This window comes from Malania oleifera, chromosome 4 (assembly GCF_029873635.1).
Source record: "Malania oleifera isolate guangnan ecotype guangnan chromosome 4, ASM2987363v1, whole genome shotgun sequence".
Lineage (NCBI taxonomy): Eukaryota > Viridiplantae > Streptophyta > Magnoliopsida > Santalales > Ximeniaceae > Malania > Malania oleifera.
Genome location: NC_080420.1, coordinates 121155690 through 121178488, shown reverse-complemented (window position 1 = coordinate 121178488; position 22799 = coordinate 121155690). Strand labels below are relative to the sequence as shown.

At 35.9% G+C, this 22799-nt stretch overlaps 1 protein-coding gene and 1 non-coding gene across 2 annotated transcripts; one reads left to right on the top strand and one right to left on the bottom strand.

Moving 5' to 3' along the window:
- Window positions 1-1065: 1065 nt before the first annotated feature.
- On the bottom strand, window positions 1066-17349 carry LOC131154538 (uncharacterized). The gene is made up of 10 exons (XM_058107365.1): window positions 17133-17349; window positions 16930-17010; window positions 16800-16827; window positions 16553-16635; window positions 15903-15935; window positions 5996-6074; window positions 5846-5898; window positions 1979-2039; window positions 1732-1814; window positions 1066-1499 (listed from the first exon to the last, which is right to left on the bottom strand). Exons 1-10 carry the CDS (start codon window positions 17151-17153, stop codon window positions 1410-1412), a joined length of 612 nt encoding a protein of 203 aa, XP_057963348.1. The 5' UTR covers window positions 17154-17349; the 3' UTR covers window positions 1066-1409.
- TRNAP-CGG (transfer RNA proline (anticodon CGG)) lies at window positions 17324-17395 on the top strand. Its single transcript has one exon. It is a non-coding gene; the product is annotated as a tRNA-Pro (tRNA).
- The last annotated feature ends 5404 nt before the right edge of the window (window positions 17396-22799 follow it).

Here is a 22799-nt window from a genome sequence, read left to right as displayed (position 1 = left end):
TTTATGTTTTACTTTCTTATGTCATTAAAATTTTTTAAAAGATAAATAAGATTATGTTACTTGTGATGACTAAATAGAAAATAATTTTAAATAAAGATATGTGTGAAATAATATCAATTTAAAATAAATTCTAAGTTAAATATATATATGTATATATTATTGAGTGTCTATATTGCCTTTTGTCTAAATTTATATGGATTTTATTTGTGCTGAATGTTAATAAAATATAATATAAATCTATATTACCTTTTGTCTAAAATTCATGCTCCCAAACACTACTAATTTTTGTCTTCAAAAATATAGATTTTGAGTTCTAAATTTAAATTTTTAAGGATTTAAAAAGAACTCAATATAATTTAGTGTTACATTTTATTGAACTCTACAAATTTATATTGAGAGTCCAAATCTCAAGTTCACAAACAAATGGTGAGTTTTTTTTTTTTTGGTTTTTCACATAAGGGATTCTTCCACGTACTAGTTAAGGGATCAAATTTATTATCAAGCCAAATAATTTTTTTTTCCTTTTCGCATAAGCTTACACCATATAACCCAATAATAGATCTTGATATACTATTTATTTTCTTATAATTAATTTTAACAAAAAATTCATATAAATCATTTTTATTATTATTCTAACAGACAAAATATAGGGAAAGTCTAGTTACAAATTTGCATTATATTGTTTGATCGATTAAAAGTGGGTTAAATAATTATCATAGAGAAGTTTATTTTATTTTATTTGTTGATATTTATAGATGGATACCATAATGTTATCTAATATGCCCTAGAGCTGTGCACAAACTTCAAAATATTCGTAACACTCGAACTTTCACTTACTTACAAACTTTAAATTAATAATCCTTCTACCTGTGAGCCATAAGACGACAAAAACAAAAGAGAATACTGTAACATGAAAAGGCAGAACGCCACCCAGCTGCACGATTCCGAGACACTTCATACTGCTCTTCATCTTCTTTTTCTTTTTTTGTGTGTTTTTTGGATGAAAACAGCAGTCCCTACTTAAAATCAAAGATTTTGTGAGAGAATAAAGAATGAGAAAACATGAAAAAGGGAAATATCTTCAGCCTTATTGTTCCATTTCATTACAGCATCAATGCTTCCAGTGCTCATTTGCACTGGCTGCAAGTACAAACTAATTAATCCCCGGCAGTACAAATGCTTCTTAATTAGGGAAATAACTCTACAAGAATAAAAATGATACACAAACTGCAAAATCCATGATAATCATTGAGCATGTGTGCCTTTCTTTTGTGTGGTGGTATGGTTGCACTTTCAAATGGGCAACCACCAGCAGCAAGGCCATGCTTCCTTCGGTGAAGGAAAAGATCTCCAAAGATTAACTGGGCAATGTGAGCAACTATCAATTTTGAAAGGCAAGTCTACCATGATCATTTCTTTGATGATCGAAAGCCCCCAAATCCCATCATAGATGCAACATCAGGATCCATCTCAGCTTCCTCTTCGGCTGCTTTCTCTTTCTGATTCAAGAAAGAAATAGTAATCAGTCAAACCCTGTGCAGAAGTGCGCTGTAAATAAAATGACCCAGTAAATATGGGGACTGGTATGGGACAAAGACAGCCTAATTTTCTCTTGGTGAGGGATAATCTCCAGGGTACACAAAGAGCTTATGCACCTTTTCTTGCAATCTTGTCTTTAATTATGTGGAATATCTCACAGCCTCTCAAGCTAATCCATCAAATGACACTAACCTTTTTCTCTTTCTTCCTTTCCCGACGCTGGCGCTTCCGCTCCTCCTCTTCCTGCTGCTGTTTTAAGATCCGCTCATCAAGATCTACAAAACAATGAATAGAAAAGGTAAAAAATGCATGATTTTATCCTTCCTGTTTAGAGGCATGATGAGAATGGACTACAGCGTACAAATCAATTGAGTAATACATAAAGCCCCTGCTAAAAAATGGGGGAAAAACTTATGATCTTTTAGGCTTCACATCATACCCTGCTCTGTGAAACTGCCTGGAACTCTTCGCTTCTTGAGCACTTCAAATCGCTGCTGCACCTGCGCCCAACTGAATAGATCAGAAATGAAATGTTCACAAAATACATACCCATCTTGTTAAGTTTTAAGCAACCACGAGATCCAAAAAGACATGTCATAAATAATGGAATATTTAGATCTGCTTCAGGAGTAATCTGTTGTAGCAATATGGATAGATGTGAAATAACTTCTGCAAATCATCCAATAATTGCAAAGATTTTTACAGGTTCTTTCAATTTACCCTTTTCTTCCTGAAAAGGTATGTTATTTTAGGCCCGCAATATAGGGATCATGTGCCAACCATGGAATGCCAGATGAAGCAACTACTCAAGACAAATCACATGATGTTTGCCATCAAGCAGATTGCTTACAAACAAAAAACCTAAATCCAAAAGACAATCCAACCATGAGATTTTATCTTCTTCTTTTTTTATTTTTTTATTTTTTATTTATTTATTTTTTACTATTTTCATTCTAATTCTTTCTAATAAAAGACTAAATGCACAAATCTCCCAAGCCATATTGGGGGTCTGAGGCAGGTGTGATGTACGCAGCTCAACCTCCACATTAGTGAGGTTTATGTGACTTGAGCCTGTGACTTGGTTCAAGTGTAAACCCTTGCAATTGGGGTCAAGACATACTTTACTTTCTGCCTTTCCTTTTTTTTCATCTATAACTCAATGTTGAAAATAAATTCCAGCAACCAATGAAACCTACAGGTCAGCAGTTGACAATCATTCAACTGCTTTTGGCATAACCTTTGTCCAGGTATACACATAAGGAAATCATGGTTTTTAAAACCCAGATTGCACCAATTGGTCTGATTGGATTCGTCTGGAACTGATCACCAGCCAATCTGATTACCACCCTAGAACCAAAATTGAGGCAAACCAGATTTGACTGGGCACGCACAGTCAGAAATAGCCTGAACCAGACTGAACTGGGATCAATGGAGGGTCAACCAGCCCCTCACACCGAAAAAAAAAAAAAGAACATGCCACTGCTGCTCTAATTCGATCAGGGAACCTTATCGCTATGGAAGGTGTGGAACTGAGTTACCACTATCCCAATATGTATGTATGATACACATGTGCAAACCAAAGTAAATTTTAATTGAATCAAGTTCTCTCTCTGCCTTCCAATATTTTGATTGATTTCTAATAATAATAATAAATAACAATGATAGTAGTTACTATTTTATCTACATTGCTGCTAGTATTATTTTCTAACATAATTGGTTAATAGATTGTTGCTAATATTACTGTTGTAATATTATCCTAGATTCGTGTCATATTTATTGTATATAAATGTATATAAATATAGATAATCATAGTGATATATGTTATTTTTTTCTATGAGCAAAGAAATTTATTAGAGAGAGGGAGAGAGAAGGTGCATGGCGGGAAGAAAGGGAAGAAAAAGGAGGATAAGATATTCTCCAAAAGAAAAGAAAAATGAAAGTACAAAACAAAAATCTCAAGAAACAAACATTATGAAACAGCTTTACTGGAGTACAAGCAACCCAATCCTGCTGAAAATCTGCCATAGGTATACAAAAGAATCCATTCGCTGAAAGCCTGAAACCCACGATGATGCAAGGAAAACCACTGAGTTCCAAAGCAAGTTAATAGGTGTTAAAGGCTTGATATACATTGTTAGCCCACAACCTAAAAGCTTAAGCTTTTAGGTGAAGTGATAATCTAACATGGTATCGGAGTTGGTTACCAGACTGCTCTGCATTCTAGTCTTGTTGTATGCATTTATTGTGTGCTGTTTAAAAAAAATTATTGTACTCCCTGTAATGGGCATTATTTATCGTTTCTTTATCTCTCCGCATGTTGTTGGGCTGCACATGCGGGGAAGTGTTAAAAGCTTGATATACATTGTTAGCCCACAGCTTTTGTGGTAATCTAACAACAGGAAGTTTCCATACTCTATTAACTTTTGCTCAAAAATCTAGGGCCTGTTTAGTTTTGGAAAACATTTTCATTTTCCATTTTTTAGTTTTCCAACAAATTATACAAATTTTAGCTTATTTTTTTAATTTTTCAAGATTCACATTAAAAAGGCAGAAAATAAAGAGTTTGTTTAAATGTGCAAAACAAATTTTCATTTTTTATTTCTAGATTTCAAATAATCACAGAACAGACAATTTGTTTTCCAATTTTCCAAAATTTAGGTAGGGTAACATTTGGCATCATGGAATTTGGGGCTTGAATTTGGATTGTGTAAAACTATAGATTAAGAAAAAAAAAATCTATACATATTACATAATCCACAAATTAAATTCCAAGATCCGAATTCCATAATCTCATACACAAAGTAAGAGTTAGAAATCTAGAAAAATAATGAACTGATGTTTTCCAATTTTTCTATATAAATTTGGAAAATTGGAAAATGAAGTGGCATTTTTTGTAATTATTTAAAAAATTAGAAGAAAAAAAACTATTACCGCAAACGAATAGTGCCAAAACTGTTCATTGTTGTCCATTTATTTCGTACAAATGATGTAAAAATGAAAAATTAGCAAACTTTTTGTAATTTTTTTGAAAAACTAAAATGAAAAATTAAAATTGTTTTTCACAACTAAACGGGCCTGAAAATTCTGGCATCTCCCTCCATCCATATACACCAAAACATATCCATAATAAAACACCGCCACAAAGCCTTTTCCTCTTTCCCCTTCCCAAACCCCTAAGCATCATAGCACAAAACGCCTCCAAAGAAAAGAGACACACCCAACTCTCCAAAAATACAAAGCACCTAGCTCCAAAGGGTTCAAGAGAACTTACAAATTACGATGAACAAACAAGTGTAAACAAATCTCTCTGCCCTTAAAAACAAAGGGCATACAGATAGGGTGACAAGGACTTATTAGGCCTTCGTTTCTGAAACAAGTCATTGGTATTGATTTTGTCCAAGATCACTGCCCACATAAAGGCCTTAATCTTAGAAGGAGCTTTAGCTTTCCAAATCAAAGAGAAAGGGGCAAAAGGAGTAGCATTAGGGATGCGAGTCAAGGAGAAATGAAAGATTTTCAAGAAATATCCCCTAGGGGTCTAAACCCCGAACTCTTTTCACTCCTCAACTGGAGCTGAAAAGAATGAAGCACATTAATCAAAGAGACAAGCTCATTGGTCTCCCTCAAGCCCCAAGAATGAAGACCATCGTGATAAATGCTATCATTTTAATATACTATAAAATACTGCATCACTTGTTCAACCACTGCCCCCACCAGTCTGATCGATATAGTGGCTTCACCAATCCAGGTTTTAAAAACCACAAATAAAAACCAATCAAAGAGTGAATAAAATTGCGCAATTATCATCCATGCAGTATAGCCAGGGCCCAGGAGGCAACCACTAGTCTTCCTAAATGAAGTTTCATTTCACAAGATGAATTCTTGAAATTTCTAGTCATATAAGTAGTAAAACACATTCAAATCACAGAAACAACATTGTAGGACTTCCTGATGTCTTTTAAGGGGAAAAAGTTGTTATATATGAGTAACTGAGCTTACTCAGTGGATGTGAAACATCAAATTCATCTTTGCTAATTAAGGAAATTCACTATCTATATAGAACTATCTGCAGTGGTTTCGACTCTTAATTTCCATAGAGTTAAAGGAATTCATTAATCTCAATCTGCTAAATTATATGTTTACAATGTTGACATGCACAGTGTACATACAGTTCCATCGTGCATTTCTTCAGTGGCATTCCTTTTTCCAAACATAAAGCTAAAAAAAACCAGCTTCTTTACTTCATTTTTATCTTTGAATATCCAAATGCCCATGATAAATTGAAAAAGGTCTTGTTGAACAGTACCTGTTCAAGAGATGCACGCTCTACCCGCATAGACATGCCCAAAGCTCTTTGATCTGAAGAATAAAAACAAGAAAACCATTAGTGAAGAGCCTTCAAAGATTAACTTGTGAAATTAGCAAATAAATCAGTGATTCAATAATAAAGGCATACGCTTTTTCCCATTGATATGGTCCAAGTAATTGGCAGAATCCTTTACTACACATTCACAGATGGAACAGTAGTACCCAGCCTGCAAAAGAATTTTTCTGACTGAGAAACCCAAACAACTTGCAATAGATAACAGAAATAAAACCAGTCTTCCAGTTTCATAAACAAATTTAAAATGTATAATAGATTTCAAAACTATTAAACAAATTGAGGATAACAAACTAGTAGTGACAATAGGCCAGTTGTGCCTGGCATAGCACTGTCAAGAGTCTGGGAACTTGAGTATCCCATAAGAAACTAGCTCCTTCCCTCTTACCATGCTTACCCACATAATGTCTTCATTAGCAGCCTTTAGCAAAGGCTACCTAAAACAGAGTCATGTATGCACCAACCAATGTTTTAAAAGGCGAAGGCGTTTTAACCCTTAAAAGGCGAGGCGTAAGCCTTAAGGCGTTGGGGCGTAAGCCTTTTGAGAATTTGTTTTTTAAGATAAAAATTTGATAAATAAATTATATATATTTAAAATAAAGTAAAAATTAAGAAAATCACAAATATAATGTAAAAACGAAAAACTAGCTGTACTTCAAAAAAATACTTGTTGGCCATTCAAAAATTGCTAACTTGAATATAACATAAATCATGACAAAAGATAGCTATACCATTACAAAGTTCAAACTATTTTCATGACGTAAGATATAAATCCAGTTATTTTGGAAAGGTAGAGGTTCAATATTTTTACAAATAAACTCATATTATGACATTCCTTTTGTACAAACATGCAGTTAAAATTTTCTAACCAATTCTAACTTGAGAATCATGCACCCAAAATGCGTAAGCCCTCAACTGAAAAGGCGCAAAAGGCGTGCTTTTGTAAAAATGCATAAGCCTCAACATGTAATGCGTTAGCCTTTTTAGAATTTGGTATTTTAGATTGAGCCTCAAGGTGTTTTAAGCATGCTTTGCCTCAGGCTCGCCTCGATTGAGCCTTTTAAAACACTGGCACCAATTATGAGGAGCAATTTTTTTTTTTTTTTAACAGAAGTTAAAGACACTAAAGGGCTCAAGAAGGCCAAAGAGCAGCAAAGGAAGGCTTGATCAAAGAGACATAATTAATCAAAGATAAGACCCTTCCACCAAAAATGAATCTGTGATCCCAACCCCCACCTGCTAGGATTACAGATGCATCAAGGTAAGGTGCATCTAATCTTTTAACAGCCAATGGTCATATTAACAGAACTATTAAATATTCCAGAGAAGTGCAAAGACTAATTGCCTCAACAATCGGTGCAATAACAAAAAGAACTAAGCTCAGGAAAAGCATCTGCTTCTTACTTCTGACTATTTTCAAACCTATATGGAAAATAAGGATTCTTCTTGATCCATTTGCCTCTTCCTACTTCAATTGAAACTGAGATCACAAGCTTTAGTCAAAGCCTCACCAGAAGTTTGGAATATGTTGATTTCAATATTTGAATAACATATCAAAAACTTCCTGTTACACACAAGGGCTATTCTTGCGTCATTACAAATCCCTAAAAACAACTTAGTTTCCCTTGCCAAAAACAAATTGCTTCATGGTCTTAAATGGCTGATCCCCGGCTCCTCATTTTTAACCTTCTGAAGGAGGACATAAATAGAACTAAGACTAGTATCTAAACCATAACACTACCAATTCATGACCTCTTTGATTGCCATTCTTTTTCCAATGAGCCCAAATTCATGACCTCCTTGATTGCCAAAACATTGTGTTTTTTGTCCCCTTTAATTCAGTTAACAAAATTCTAACAAAAATAAAAAATAATAATAAAAAAATAAAAAAAGAGGAGAAGTCTAGAGATTAAGAGTCAAGAAGGTCTCTACATTGAGTGGTTGGATTTTGGAGCCCTAGCACTACTACACCATCCTCAAGCACTATGGGACCTCCCAGCCCCCAAATCCCCCAATCTCTAAAGCCATTGCCAATTTGCTACTCTATTAATCTCTTCCCCCAACAAGCCATGCTCATTGCCCACCTTCAATGTCACAAGCTAAGCTTGTTCAGGGCATATGCTTGCTTATGAGTTTTAACCGCTTTTCTTGTGTACATGCATGAGATAGGAAACCATCATGTAAATAGTACTATAGGTTTTCTTCATTGTGTGGCAATGCATTTGTGTAAAATGAGAGTACGACTCCTCGGTCAGTTTTATGTTTCCTAGTATTAGAGCTGAGCTAGAATAACATAGAAAGCTTTTTAGCAAAGGCTGAATGTTCATTGATCAATTGGAAAACTCACTAGCACTTGTAACGTGTATAGCCTACTAGTTTCCCTCGCTAAACACACGTTGTCTACAGAGGTCTTAAGAATGATTTATGTTGCTTTACTGTTTACCATGTGACTCTTGTCTACTTGCTTACTACTTCTGCTTTCTTTGCATTTGTTGGTTGTGAACATGTTCTTGTGGTAAGCTGCAGTATACTTTCGGCTTACTAGTTGAACAAGAGTGCTTTAGCTAGTGCTGCACAGACCTTCACTAGGTGCGAAGTGTTTGGCTCATGACAATCAGCCATGTTCTTGAGTTGGTTTTTTGTTCTTGAGCCGATACCATATAATATGAATGTAGTTCATGATTGTATAAGTGTAATTTGTAAAATGTGTAGCTGATAATTTTGCATAAATGGTGCTTACATTCCATTTTAAATCAATATTACCACAATCTTTGTCATCTAAAGGAAAAACCTCCATGTTTGTGTGTGTGTATGTATTAATAAATCCTCATTTTTTTTTAAATTGTCGTATCCCCTGTCAGTATCGTGTCGTATTTGTGTCTCGTGTCGATATTGGTGCTTCCTAGTCTGCACATAAGCTAAAAAATTTTATACTTTAACAAAACCATTCCAGAGAGAGAGAGAGAGCACATATTAAAATAATCCAAAAGAAGAGGGATGGAAATCAAGTAGGAAGACATCCAGATGCAAAGCTTAGTTTACAGGTGGGGAAAGGCTAAAGAGTGGGGGTGGGAGGGGGGCCTAATTTCATGTTGCATAATAAAAATCCTAAATGAGCAGAGAATAAGAGGGGATTATTTACAGAAAAAAAATTGTAATGGTTTCTTGATTTCCCTGCCTTTTTTTTTTTTTTTCGTTTTCTTTTTCTTTTTCTGATGTACATTCTTATCTCTTCTAATACAATTCTTTGTTTACTAAAATATAAAAACCAGTAAAGTTTTGAGCAGGTATCAACTAAAATGGCCATCCAACTTATCAGCTTGACTGCATAATTAAAACTTTAGATCTACAACCAGCCTTAAAATACATCTGATCAACCTCAAATTCCACACCTATTCTTTAATGCATAGAATGCAATATGGAAATATTCAACAAGAGGAACACCAATCAATTTAACAGTTTAACCAGCCTTTCTTTCCAGTTTAGCAAATCCAAAATACTAACGTTGACCCTCAATGGATTTGATAAGTATCTAAGCCCTCAATGACCGTATTATTAACCATGATATTTAATGGCTTAAAGAAATACATAACACAAACTTTTCTAAATTAGATTTAAGAGCTCTTAAAATTTTCTAAAAGAAGCATCCCCTGTATGCTATACCTACTCTTACCCAACCAGGAAAAAATCTTTCTTTCTCTTCCAAGTGGGCCAACTGTTGAGGGTTGATTTAACATTAGGTGAAGCCCGCCAAGCATTAGGTTGTAGCAAAAAGCCAAACATGAATGATTTCAGTTAGGGTTCTTGTGCTTTTCATGGAGTGGCCCATCCTGCAGCAAACTCGCAATTTGGCTGGGGAAGAAAAATATAAAAGCCCAGGTCAAAATCAGGGCATTAGGCACGTTGGGCTCCATCTCTTTCAGGCTTTCAGCTAACAGGCTTGCAAAGCAGTTGGGGTAGGGGAAAGCTCATGGTTTAGTTTTGTCTTCAACCAGGCAAGGGAATCCTCTCCAGTGAAGGGTAATTTTGTCAAAAGGATTTTTCTGACCCTAGTATTGTGCCCAAGGGCCAGGCAGGTTCCAAGGTAAGTCCTATTGGAAATGAGTGGTTAAATAGACAAAATGCTAAGGGAGCAACGGTAGTTGTTTGTGATACTCTTAACGACGAACAGGTGGCAACAGTACCTAAGTTGAAAAATCAATCAAAATTGATGTTGGGAGATGTTGAAACATGTGCAAATATTGTGAGGTTGTGTTTGAGAATGAGTATTGACATATTTCAGTGAATTATACATTTCATATATTTTATGGTATTTGATGATACCCCAACTTTTCTGTGATTATTTTTATGTGGTATAACAATTTAAAACTTGATTTCTGTATTAAACAAGTATAATGAGTAACTCATGAGTGCATCATTAGACTCATGAAGAGCAAGGCTTATGAGCATGCTAATCAGTCGACTCATGGACAGAGAGAACTGAATATTGTAATCTGCCTAGCTTTGATTCTCATCGTTTTACTGTAATATTTTTATACAATATGCTTGCGATTAATTCATATATTGTTACTCATTATAGGTACACGATATATATTCTTCATTGAGCTTCAATATTGGATTTTTAAAGAGATATTTCAAATAAATAGTAGTTGTCCTGAGTAACAAGTAGGTCAATTTCAGATTGTTTTCCCCTTAGTCTGAATTCTTCTGGTGTCCGGGAGACCTGCTCCATTCTGTTTTAAAAATATGGCTTTCCTCATCCTTTTTGTCTTTCGTGGAGGTTCTTGAGGTAATAGTTTAAGTGAGGGTTGGGATGGGTATAGATCCATGAAGAGGTTAAAAAATCTCAAGGTAGCTTTGAAAAGCCGGAATAAGGAAGTCTCTGGTGGTGTGAGGATTAAAAAGGCTCGTATTTTGAAGGAGACATAGGATATTGATCATTTGGACTAGTTGAGTAACAACTAAAATTCCAAAGATCTTAGCTTGTAGGAGGGTTTCCCCAAGAATGTTTTGTTAGAGGAAGTGAGATGAAGCCAGAAGGTTAGATTTGAGTGATCTAAGGAGGGGCATTGCTGTAACAGAACTTTTCATAGATTAGCAGGAGGGAGAAGTAGTAGAAGTGTGATTAAAGAGTTGGAATCTGATGAGGGTGTTAATGTTGGGATCTAGCATATATTTCACAGGAAAACTGGGTTGTTTAGGAATCCAAGCAAGGAGAGCTCTTTCCAACTTATGATTGAGGAGTTGGATAGGTGTCCTATCTATGATCACATGTCAGGTAGGTTGGGGAGACCTTTTCAGGAGGTGGAGGAGATTAAGCAGGCTGTGTTTATTATCAATAGGGAGAAAGCTCCAAGTCTGAATGGGTTCAGTTTAGACACCACTTTTTTTTTCCCCAGAATTTTTGGGATGTGGTTGGGTGGACTTGTTAAATTTGTTTCCTGGCTTCATGCTAATGGGGTGATCCCCAAGAGTACGAATTCAACATTTATCACCTTAGTTCCCAAGAAAGAATGTTCTACTTGAGTTAGTGATTTTAGACTCATTAGTTTGACTATGAGTGTATAGGAGGTTATTGCCTTTTTTATAAGATTAAAGAGGTGTAGAGAGTATCATTTCTAGTTTTTACGGCGGTCTTCATGAGAGGTAGGTACATTTTGGATGTCATACTTGTGGCCTATGAGGTTGTGGAGGACATTAGGTGGTAAGACGCAGGGTTTTGTTTTTAAGCTGGATTTTGAGAAGGCTTATGACAGGGTTACTTCACAGTTTTTGGATAGGGTCTTGGACAGCTTTTGTGTTAAACGGAGGGGCTGGTTTAGGGGTTGTCTTTCTTCTACTTCATTTTCAGTAATTATTATTGGCCAACCTAAAACTTGGTTTTGAGCCTCTAGGGGTGTGAGGCAAGGGAACCTTTTATCTCCTTTTCATTTTATTTTGGTTGCTGATGTGTTGAGTAGGATGATTGAGAGAGCCATTAATAGGGCCCTTGTCTAGGGCATGGTTTTGGAAAGCGATGGTGCATTCATGCCTCATGTGCAGTTTGCTGATGATACAATTCTTGTGAGGTGACAGGAACTCTTTTTGCAATATCCTCACTCTTCTGCAGGTCTTTGGGTTAGTTTCAAGGCTTAAGATTAATTTAGTTAAGTGTGGTCTGCTGCTATTAATCTGAGTCTGAGGTGACTTCAAGCTTGCCGTACTTGTGCAGTGTGAGAGTTTGCAATGGCTTTTGTCTTATTTAGGAGTCACTTTAGGTGGGAATCCTTAGTCTGCTAGGTTTTGGGATCTGACAATCACTATGGTTTCTAACTGTCTGGAGGGGTGGAAAGGTGTATTCTTCCTCTTATGGGCTTGCATTACTTTGTTTCATGTGTGTGTTTCTTCGATTGCATTGTATTTTCTCTTCTTTTTTAAGATTCCAGTGGCTGGATTGTAAGCTTGAGAGGATTGTGCAGGATTTTCTTTGATCAAGAGTGGGTGAGATGAGGGACTATCATGTAAGTTGGAGCTACTTGCTAGGTTTAGGGATGAGGTTGTGGTTTGGGTCTCAGTAATTTGGTGTCTAAATACATCACTTTGGTGGGCAAATGACTCTGATGGTTTTTTTGCAAATTGAAAGTAAATTTGGTTTGCAAGAGAATGGGTGGGGAGCTACTTTATAGCTAGAGTACCACATATAAGTCCAAGGAAATTCATCTAGCACGTAACTTCTTTATTCTTCCCTTGTATCAAAAACACTGTGGAAGATGGGTGTAGGGCTTGGTTTTGGAAAGAGATTTGTCTTGGGGACATTTGCTTTTCTATTGCCTTTCCTTCCATTTTTCACCTCTCTTTGCATTTTGATGCTACTATTCCTCTCTTTCTCTCTCTCTCCCTCTCTGGATTTGGAATTTCTTGGGATTTTCAATTTCATCACAATCTTCTTGCTTGGGAGGTGGAGGAACTTTCTTCCCAACTGAGGTTGTTTGATTCTTACTGTTATTCTCATCGTGAGGATATAGCATATAGAACATGGGGGCTTAGATCTTTCAAGTGTTTACTCTTGTAAATTGTTCTATTCTTATCAAAAACAGATCTTCCCATTCTTTTCCTCTTGCTAATGGATTTTGGAGGTCAAAAGTTCTTTCAAAGGTAAAGGCTTTTGTGTGGATTTACATTCTCAATAGAGTGTACAGTATATTGCCAGCTTGAAGATCACACATGGCTCTATCTCAACATGTTTGTAATGTGTTATGGCAGTAATGAGGATCATGTTCATCTTTTATTTGCACTGCCCACAGCTTGCTGTTTACGGAACAAACTATTTGATATGTTGGGCGTGTCCTTATTCTTTGGAGGCTTTCTTAACGGTTGACTTCAGAGGCTTCAGCAGACATGAATATTTTTTCTTTGATAAATAAACTTTATTAAAGAGGCATCAAGGGGATGCCAGCCCATGGTACACTAAATCAAGCACCCTAAAGGGCGTCACACAAATCAAAGATTACATCAAAATCATTAATAACAGTCCTACTATGCCAGCTATTGACTGCAGTAAACCAGTGTTCTTTGCTGATCTGAATTGTTGAGGATGAGTTTTTGAACACTTGCCTATTCCTCTCTCTTGAAACGCACTAGAAAATTGCACAGGGGAATGAGGGACAAAGCCTTTCTCTTCGCCTTTGTGGCCCGAATCCCTTTCCAGAACCTGAGTTCCCCTCTCACAGAGTTAGAGATAACCCACCTTTGTCCAATCAGAGTCAGCAGACGTGAATAAGATAGATTTCATGGTGGTGTTCAATTTTTGCTGTTATTAGGGTAATTTGGTTGGAGAGAAATGCAAAGATTATCCGAATCACGGGTCTTCAGCGGATTTGATTTGGGTCAAGTTTGTACTTTTAGCATTCATGTGGAGATGTTTTGGCAACACAAATGTGGCTCATATTCTCGCGATTGGCATGCTCCTTTGACTTGGTCTTGGATTCTTTTGGTAATGGCTTCTTATGTTTCTTTTTGTTTTTTGATGATTCCTCTTTGTACATCTTTCTTTGTTAATAATTCTTTTTCTACAGAAGAAAATATTCCATTGAAGATATTTGGAAAAAAGAAACAAGGAAGGCACCATTTTGGATTTTTTGGAGCGCAATCAGTGCTCGCAGAATCCTAACCTGGGTTTGCTTTTTAAAATATCCTAACATGAAGCTCTTCAAAGTAGCAAGCAAGAGAGAGAAAAGTTTACACATACAAATAGAAGAAACACAACAGCTTGTTCTTTATGTGAGAAGAAAAATGAGTGTTCCATTTGTAGAACAGAAAAATTACAGGTGGCCTCTCTACATCAATAAGAAGTGATTTTTAGTTGTTAATTGTTGGAAAGACTCAGTGAAAGTGTATCGTCATGCTGAATCCTTGCTCAAAACATTGTGTTGGGCTGAACATACTGAAAATGCTGAATTACTGATTCGCTGAGTAGCTACATAAATCAATAGTACTTTGCCAACCCCATAAGTTGACCCACAGGACTACTGAATTTGCTGATTTGCTCTTGCACAAAATTCTTTTTCATTTTTTAGGCACTGATTTCACATAAACTACTGTGTTATTATCTCAGTTATACTTGTGAGTTTAAGATTCTTTGTTGGTTTGTTAAATCATGTTAACTAGTACACTTTATCTGTTTGACAATGTTGTCCACTAGCTGTTATAGCCTGTGTGTAATTGGACAAAGTGCCTCTGTTCTAAGAGCTTAGGTTCTAGTTTTGATAGATATAGTGAATACCCAACTAGAGTTCTTTGGCTTACACGTAGGTCACATGTGACAGAACCAGTACAAACTTTGGTTTCTTGTTTGTCATGCTTGGTTGCTTTGCATTAAGTTTGTGATTCTTTATTAACTTCTGCACTTTATTACAAGAATTGCTTTTGAACATTTTTTTTTTTCAAATCACACACAATTCAACACCCAACATGTGTGCCATATCTGGACCAATGGAAAATGCTGCTTAGGCTGGGACTCAGATGGCTAGGTCTAACAAAATTGATAGTTTTCGTCACCCTCAATGGGCAATGCAGTATTCAGATGTACACAGTTTAATCCTGAATCAAGTACTACAAAAGCTTTAAAGAGAAATAAATTATAGTAGTTTCTCTCATAGAAAATCCGATTGAGATGAAGGCCGGTTCATGGGAAAAGCCTAGTGAGGGTGATTTTTCACTGACAAATAAAAAATTAGGTGAAGAGCTTGATGAGGAGAGTAAATTGGATAGTGAATCGGCACCAGTTGTTTATTTTTAGATGAATTTCATGGGCAATACAGACATAATTTGAATTACTCATACTTTGTGTAGCATTTCCATTTGTCAGAAACTCTTTTAGAAGGTTTGGCAAGCATTCTTGTTCTTGAGGATGTTGGTTTGGGTGAAGAACAACACGTTTATAACTTCAGGGGAGGTGGTACTTTGCCCACTCCGAACGTGTAGATAAGATAATTTGTTGTTGCATGCTCTTGGAGGCCAAGAAGTAAGGGCAGATTGCAGCAACAGCAAGACGAAAAAAGTCAACATGAACTAGCCAACTTAAAATGCTTTACCAACTATGATTGAAAGGGGTCAAAAGGGTTTTTTTATTTAAATGTGTGAAGTTTTTTTCTTTTAGTTTTCTTTTTCTTTTTCCCTCTGTTTTATTTTTAAATTTTTAGCGACACATGAACAACCTTTTGTTCTCCCTCAGATTTTAATACTTTCTCCTATTCTACTATCAGGAAGGGGGGGGGGGGGGGGGAGGGAGAGAGAGAGGAAGGGAGGGAGAAAGAGAGAGAAGCATCATCTCCTTGTTGAACCATAGACTACAAAATAACTACCTCTAAACCAATTTGACAGTGCTCCCTATGCTTTTGAAAGATATAACAACAAAAATCAATGAAAACAAATGAAATATATATAGTTGTTCAATCATCATTAAAAAATGAGAATATAATGATAGAGAATGATTTTACGGTACCTGCTGGCTTAAAGGTGCTATTGGTGTGACAACCTGAGACAACAAAATAAAAAGATAATAAGACAACGTCCTGAAGTAGATGGACATGGCAGAACCACCAAGATATCCATTGGGGTACAAATCATCAATCGTCTAGAGATTGAACTAAGAAAAATGAACAGACTTCATTTTCTATGAAATTCATTAGTAAGGATAAATGAAATGATGCCAATGAATGGAGAGGAAGAGGTTTCATTACTGCACGATTAAAATAGTTTACAAAATTACAAAAAATAAAACCACTGACTTTATAAATGCGATAGCGCCTAGCATTAAATTGATTCCTTCAGAGAAACCTACACCAATAGCTCTGAAACAGTGGCTATTAGTATCAATGGAGTACAAGGCCTCATCAAATTCAAAACCTCATCAGGTAGTGCTCCAACCCACATTTAGGATCATTTTTGAATGCATGCTCGCCCTCAATTAGGAAGCCACATAACATCCATAATTTATGCAATCTTGGGTTCCATAATCCAAAAGAAGTACATACAGAATGTATACTAACCTCACCTAAACTGATATTGTGAGTTAATGAGAAATTCACCATTAGAAGTTCAGAATATAAACTACTGTTCTTTAATTCAAACCTGAAATATACTGTGGTTTACCTGAGTTTTCCCCAAGCGGGACTCAAGGTCAACTTCATAGTCCCTATGCTTTAAAGGTTTCCGTTGCACCAGCGGCCCTTTCGCTGCACACAACCCGCAACATCATCATAAAACTCCCTATAATTTCAAAATTCAGAAAACCCCAATTCACCTAATTCATTATTCACAAAAGCACCACAAACCTACACACAGAAACACAAATGCACAAACTGAAAAATGAAAATAAAAATAAAATTAACCAACTCACATCTGGATTTAACCCGTCCCTCCGCCTCCTAATTTACACAACGCAAAACATAAAAGAACACAATTAATCAAAGAAAACGAAAGAACATACATAAACAGACAAAGGGTATGAGAAAAATCAGAGGAAAAACCTGTTCTTCGCGCTCGAGTGCGCGCTCCAAGTACTCTTCCCGATTGAACTTTCTCCTGAAGGTGTTGTCTACCCCAACAGCCTACGATAAAGGCATACGCATACAATAGATCGATCATGTGAATGCAAATATAACTCTACACAAACTTGGAATCAATGCAGAAACATAGGAATTGTAAAAGAATTGGTGGCATTTGAGCTTACAGTGTTGCTGGGCTGCGCCATCGATTACAAATCCTGACCTAAATTGGCAGCAATGACGAGGAGAATATTGAATAAAACCAGCTGATTTCGAGAGGGAGAGAGACGAAGCAAAGTTGATGAATTTAGGGGTTTAATCAGGCGGATTGACGGCGAAACGTCAAAAAAAAATTTTTTGAGACCAACTCATAACTGGGCGTTTGGTCTAGTGGTATGATTCTCGCTTCGGGTGCGAGAGGTCGCGAGTTCGATTCTCGCAACGCCCCCTTCCAATTAAGCTTTTTGTTTTTTTATGTGCTAAAGATTAAAGAAAAGGCAAAAAAATAAAAAATAAAAATAAAAATTTGAAATATATTAACACATAATTACAATTTATGTGTTACAAACTTGTGATGAACGCACATCATATAGGAGGAATATTTTCCCTATGGGGATATTTAGTAAAATTGAAAATTAAGTATTAAATATAATTTTAATTAGTTTAGAATATTAACTTGAACTTAATTTGGAGTATTTAAAATTTAAATATATAACTTTTTTTTATTTTATTTGTATTTTTTTTTAATTTTTTTTATAAGGGGATAAATAAAAAGAGAGACTTGGAAAAAGATATTGAAAGTATGGAAATATGTCTATCTTCATTTTCTACATATAATTGATAATAGTATTTACTCATTTATTAGTTGCTTACTTTTCTACAGAGGTGCGAGTTCATATTACTACCAACGTCTCATCTCTTAAAATTACTATTGATTTTTCTTTTTTTCCCAAATAATATGAATGAACGTAAAATACTATTTAGAGTTTTATCTTCTTCTATCTGTTTTTCCTTTCCTCTTCTACTTAAAAGTGTATTACCAAGCATATTATCTTAAAACACTCTCTTATAGCATGGTTCCATTCTAAATAGATTACAAGCACGGAAGAGAATAATCATATGAAACGATTCCTTTGATTATACATATAAAATTTGTGTTTCCTATCGTTAATAAAGAGATCAGATATTTTTGTATTATTTTGACTGGTTGCCCTATCGTACTTATCAAAAAGCTTGCTTGATGATGAATTTGTAAAAACAATTTTGGGGAATTATAAACATAATGAGATCCAAAACATCAGTAACCATCATATCATTTATGAAAGGTCAAATTTGAGATGTTATTTGAAGGTAGGATATCGCATCTCGCGCGTTATGATATTGTGAGTGGGCAATTGGAAGGTCATCCCTAATCCCTAATCTTGTTACTTTTATTTATTTACTTATTTCTTTCTTACAAGTCTATTTTTGTTATAAAAATATACTTCAAAAATTCAAAAAGGGTGAAATTTTCAAATATGTATTTTTATTTCTTCAGGCAATATCATTATATTACAATTATTATGGTATTAATGCTACAACTATTGTAACGCCCCAGCCCTTTGTACGTACCCAAGTGTCACTCACTATACGTAATACTTATACCTGTTCCAGATACATAGACAATCCGCCCTAAACAGGAACATACGGGTCTAACTCATACATAATAATAATGTAAATGTTGCGGAAAAACATAAACATTCATTGGGATTTCTACCAGTCTTATACCAAAGTTTACTAACACATCCACAATTACATAAAACCGGATATAGAATAAATCTTGTTATTACAATCCTCCAAAAAAAAAAGGACTTTCATCTAGGTTTAATACAAGGTTCAAATGCTTATGTAAGCTTAACCAAAAATAATCTTCCCAGTCCCTTTAGCTACAAGGACCGACGTGCTGATGAACTTGAAAACAAAGGTTGTATGATAGGGTGAGACACCTCTCAGTAAGGAAGAAAGAGTTACAACAGTGTGTGACTGCATATATGCACATTTTTATAAGAACTCATACATTTGAAATATTTGTTTATAATACTGTATCATATAACATTTATCTGCACATCAAGTATTTAAATCATGCATATGATTATTAGAACAACTACCAGCTTGGTATGATAGTTTGTCTATTTACCCCGTGGCACGGGTTGTGCACTGATTGCCTCTGACAGTGTCATGTTCATGCAGATAAAACCGAGCATCTTTTATGATCTGACCGCCCCCTGGTTTATTTTTACAAGCAGCTTACTAACTCCTCGCAGGTCGACCATCTAATATACCCATACTGATTTTACACATGCATGGATTGCACTGCCAGCATCGCTACCTAGCCCTAGGAGTTTATTTCAACCCCCAAACTAGAGTATTTTTCAACCCCTTTTATTGAAGTTTCTTTCAACCTCTTTTGGTCACAAGCTGTGGTTCCAGTATCATATATACAATTTATAGCAAAACAGTAACTTGTGCAATTCCAGTATTTTTCACAAATTCAGATAATTACATTGGGTTCAAACCGGCGCCTTTCCACTCAATTTATCCCTCTTTGCTTTCTGATTCAGATCGGTGTATCATCGACCTCAGTTTTTCACATTCTTAGTATAACAAATTGGAACTTCGTTCCCATATCTATATCAATAGTATGGAAAATTCATACATTTCCATTTCAACATATATCACACCAGTTTAATTCAAAAAGCCGCTAAATGATAGAAATCCAATAAAACATCATTTGAAAGGAAAAGTAAAGGATTCAAGCATCTCCTATTACAGTATAAATGCAAATAAGTGATTTTTGTAAGATTTAGAGATCATACGCCAAAATCCTCATTTTTACCGAAAATCGTAAAATCGTAAAACCGGCATTTCTACTCGGAAGAATTTAGCAAATAAGTACTTAAATCATACATAATAACATAAACTAGCTTTTTAACGGTTTAGTTTTCCAAAAATGTTGTTGTAATCAAATTCCCTTTACCTTATACTCGAAATGAAAGTTCGTGTGAACACAGTCCAAATCGACAACTCGAGATCCCGAAAACCTAAAACCACAGAACATAACCTTACTATGTTTTCTACTGCTATCTAAATACCCAATCAAAACTAAGATCAGATCTCTACCTCGACTTTTGAGGAAAACCAAAAAATCTCCGAAAACGACGATCCGATCCGCTAAAATTGTAAAGTTTTCTCTTCTAATCCATGTAGTACCCTCCATTTTTGGAAACGGATGACGAACGGCGAAGAATCCTATAGAGAGAGAGAGAGAGAGAGAGAGAGATTCGCAGGTTAGAGAGAGAGAGAGAGAGCTTTTGGGTGAAACTTAGCTCTTAAGCAACTCAAATGGGATATTTATAGGGCCTTTGACCTGGTCCAATTCATTGACGAGGCGGCGTCTTCGTCGACGAATCCACCACACAAATCGTCGACGAGGCCCTGAATTTCGTCAACGAGGATTTCCCGAGAACCTCCCAAAACCCGTCAGCATTCTCTCGTCAACGAGGCTCTAAAGGACTTCATCGACGAACGTGATCCTTCGTCAACAAATCCAGCTTATAAAGGTTTGGGTCTCTACAACTATTGTTATTATTGTCGTCTTTATCGTCATTATTATTATTATTATGCAAAAAAAAAAATATTTCAACTTTATTTGTCCAAAATTCAATGAATGATCATGTCAAAAATTTTCAAAAAAAAAAATCTCAAAAATCTCATAAAAATTCCAAAAAAAAATCATGATATAAAAAGTTCGAGTCCATTTTTTGTGCTAGGTGAAGTTCAAATATATCTAGAAAAATTATATAAATAATTTTAGGGGATACTTAGACAATATTATGAGAAAAACAATTATGGATAATTCATTAAAAATTTAAAAATAAAAAATAGAGAAAATTCACTGAAAAATGGAAAACTATTTTGATGGCTTAGAAAGTCTTTTTGAACATCTCTAAGTAGCCATTCCCCCCCCCCCAAATGGCTGCATAACTCTTTTTTTTTTAATATCGTCGGGTGTTCACATGCGTTTTACGCTTCGTGACTAATCCCACGCCCTGTGGAGCTAGCCCCACAACACCACAAGGAGGGTAAATTCAAGAGCCCAAGGGAAGAATCGAACCTGGGAGGCTTCATCAGCTGACCGTCAAGTGGCACTCCTAGGAAGCGACCTTGCTACCTGAACCACACCCTGGGGGCATCATTGCTTCTTGCTTAACCCTAGATCCTAAAGTCTAATCTTTAATAAATATGTAATGGTGAAAATATTTTACTCACTAGTTTCTTCTTCCTTTATCCTTAGGTCCAACAGAGACCCCTAACTCTCGAAAATTAGATGATTAAGAAGGATTTGGATCTCAATTAATAGAATTAGGTCAAATAAATCAAAAACATTTGATTAACCTACATTAGTGTTGCTAGTATGTTGCATGTCTCTTGAATGTCATAGGATTACCTTATTCCCACAAACCTAATCTTGGCTTCTGATAGTGTTGTCTTTCTCGTTTGCTAACCAAGACAAGGGTTATCTCTCCACAAAGATCAAAGAGTGGATGCCTTGACCAATAAGATTAGGTCAAAAGAAGTAAGCTATGTCATGTTGTGATTGTTTGAAGTCACCTAGAGGATGCACTTGGTTCAAGCTAAATCTTGTTTTTCAAAAGTTTTTGTTTTCAACAGCTAACGATGAATCATTAGATTTTAAGAAAATTAATGCATACTTCAGTTACAAATCAATAATATGACGCAATGTCTTTTTCTAAATACTCTCATACATGCTTTTATTCAAAACATGATACTTGTTGTTGTCAAAAATTGAACTGCTTTCGTAAATTGACCTTCGACTGTGACCACCTAAAAAGAACCAAATGAGAATGGCTTGGAGGACCCAGGGTGTACTTAGGGGGATCACTGTGATGCCTATGTTAGGGAATAGGAGGTTCAAGTTGCAACAGTAAGTAAAGAATGAGTGAGAATGAGATCCTTACCTCCTATTGGGATCCCCTTTTTATAGTGGCGGAGGCAAACCCTCTTTCAACTTGACATTTATGAGTGTACCATTATGCTTTTGGGGGGGGGGGGGGAGTTATAGATAACTTAAGGGAGGTTATGCAAGACATAAATAGTAACTCTCTTGTAATCGTATCATTATGCTTAGGGGGGTTATAGGTAACTTAAGGGCGGTTACGTGAGACATCAAATGTTGGTCTTACAACTGTCTAACTCTATGAGCATTCCTATCAAATTTGGGTGTATCAGTTGCCCCCCTCAACACTCTTGAATAATTAAAATAAATTTATTTTATTCAAGAGTTGTAATTCGAACTGGATCCCGAGTGATTTAGCTCTCAATGCACTTACTATCAAGCTCACTTTGAGCCGACACGCTTACTATTAGGCTCACTACGAGTTGACTTCTACATTACTTGGCTCAATACGAGCCGGTAAGTATGCTATGAAAAGCATATTATGGCCAATCTAGCCTTATTCGAGTAGCGTTCGTTAGATGGGGCATTACAGGTGAGTCGTGCTCACTCCTTCGTGTCATGTGCTTATCGAGTGGGTAGGTCTCTAGGGCTTAAAGAGTGTTGCTCATCAAATTAACCATTACATGTGAGTCTTGCTCACTCCTTTATGTCTCATGAGCTATGCTCATCAAGTGGACAAGTCTTCATGGCCTCCTGAGTTGTGCTCATCACATGAGCCATTACGGGTGAGTTGTGCTCACTCTTTTGTGCATCATGAGTTGTGCTCATCAAGTGGGCAGGTCTTTAGGGTCTAAAGAGCTTTACTCATCAAATTGGCCATTATAGGTGAGTCGTG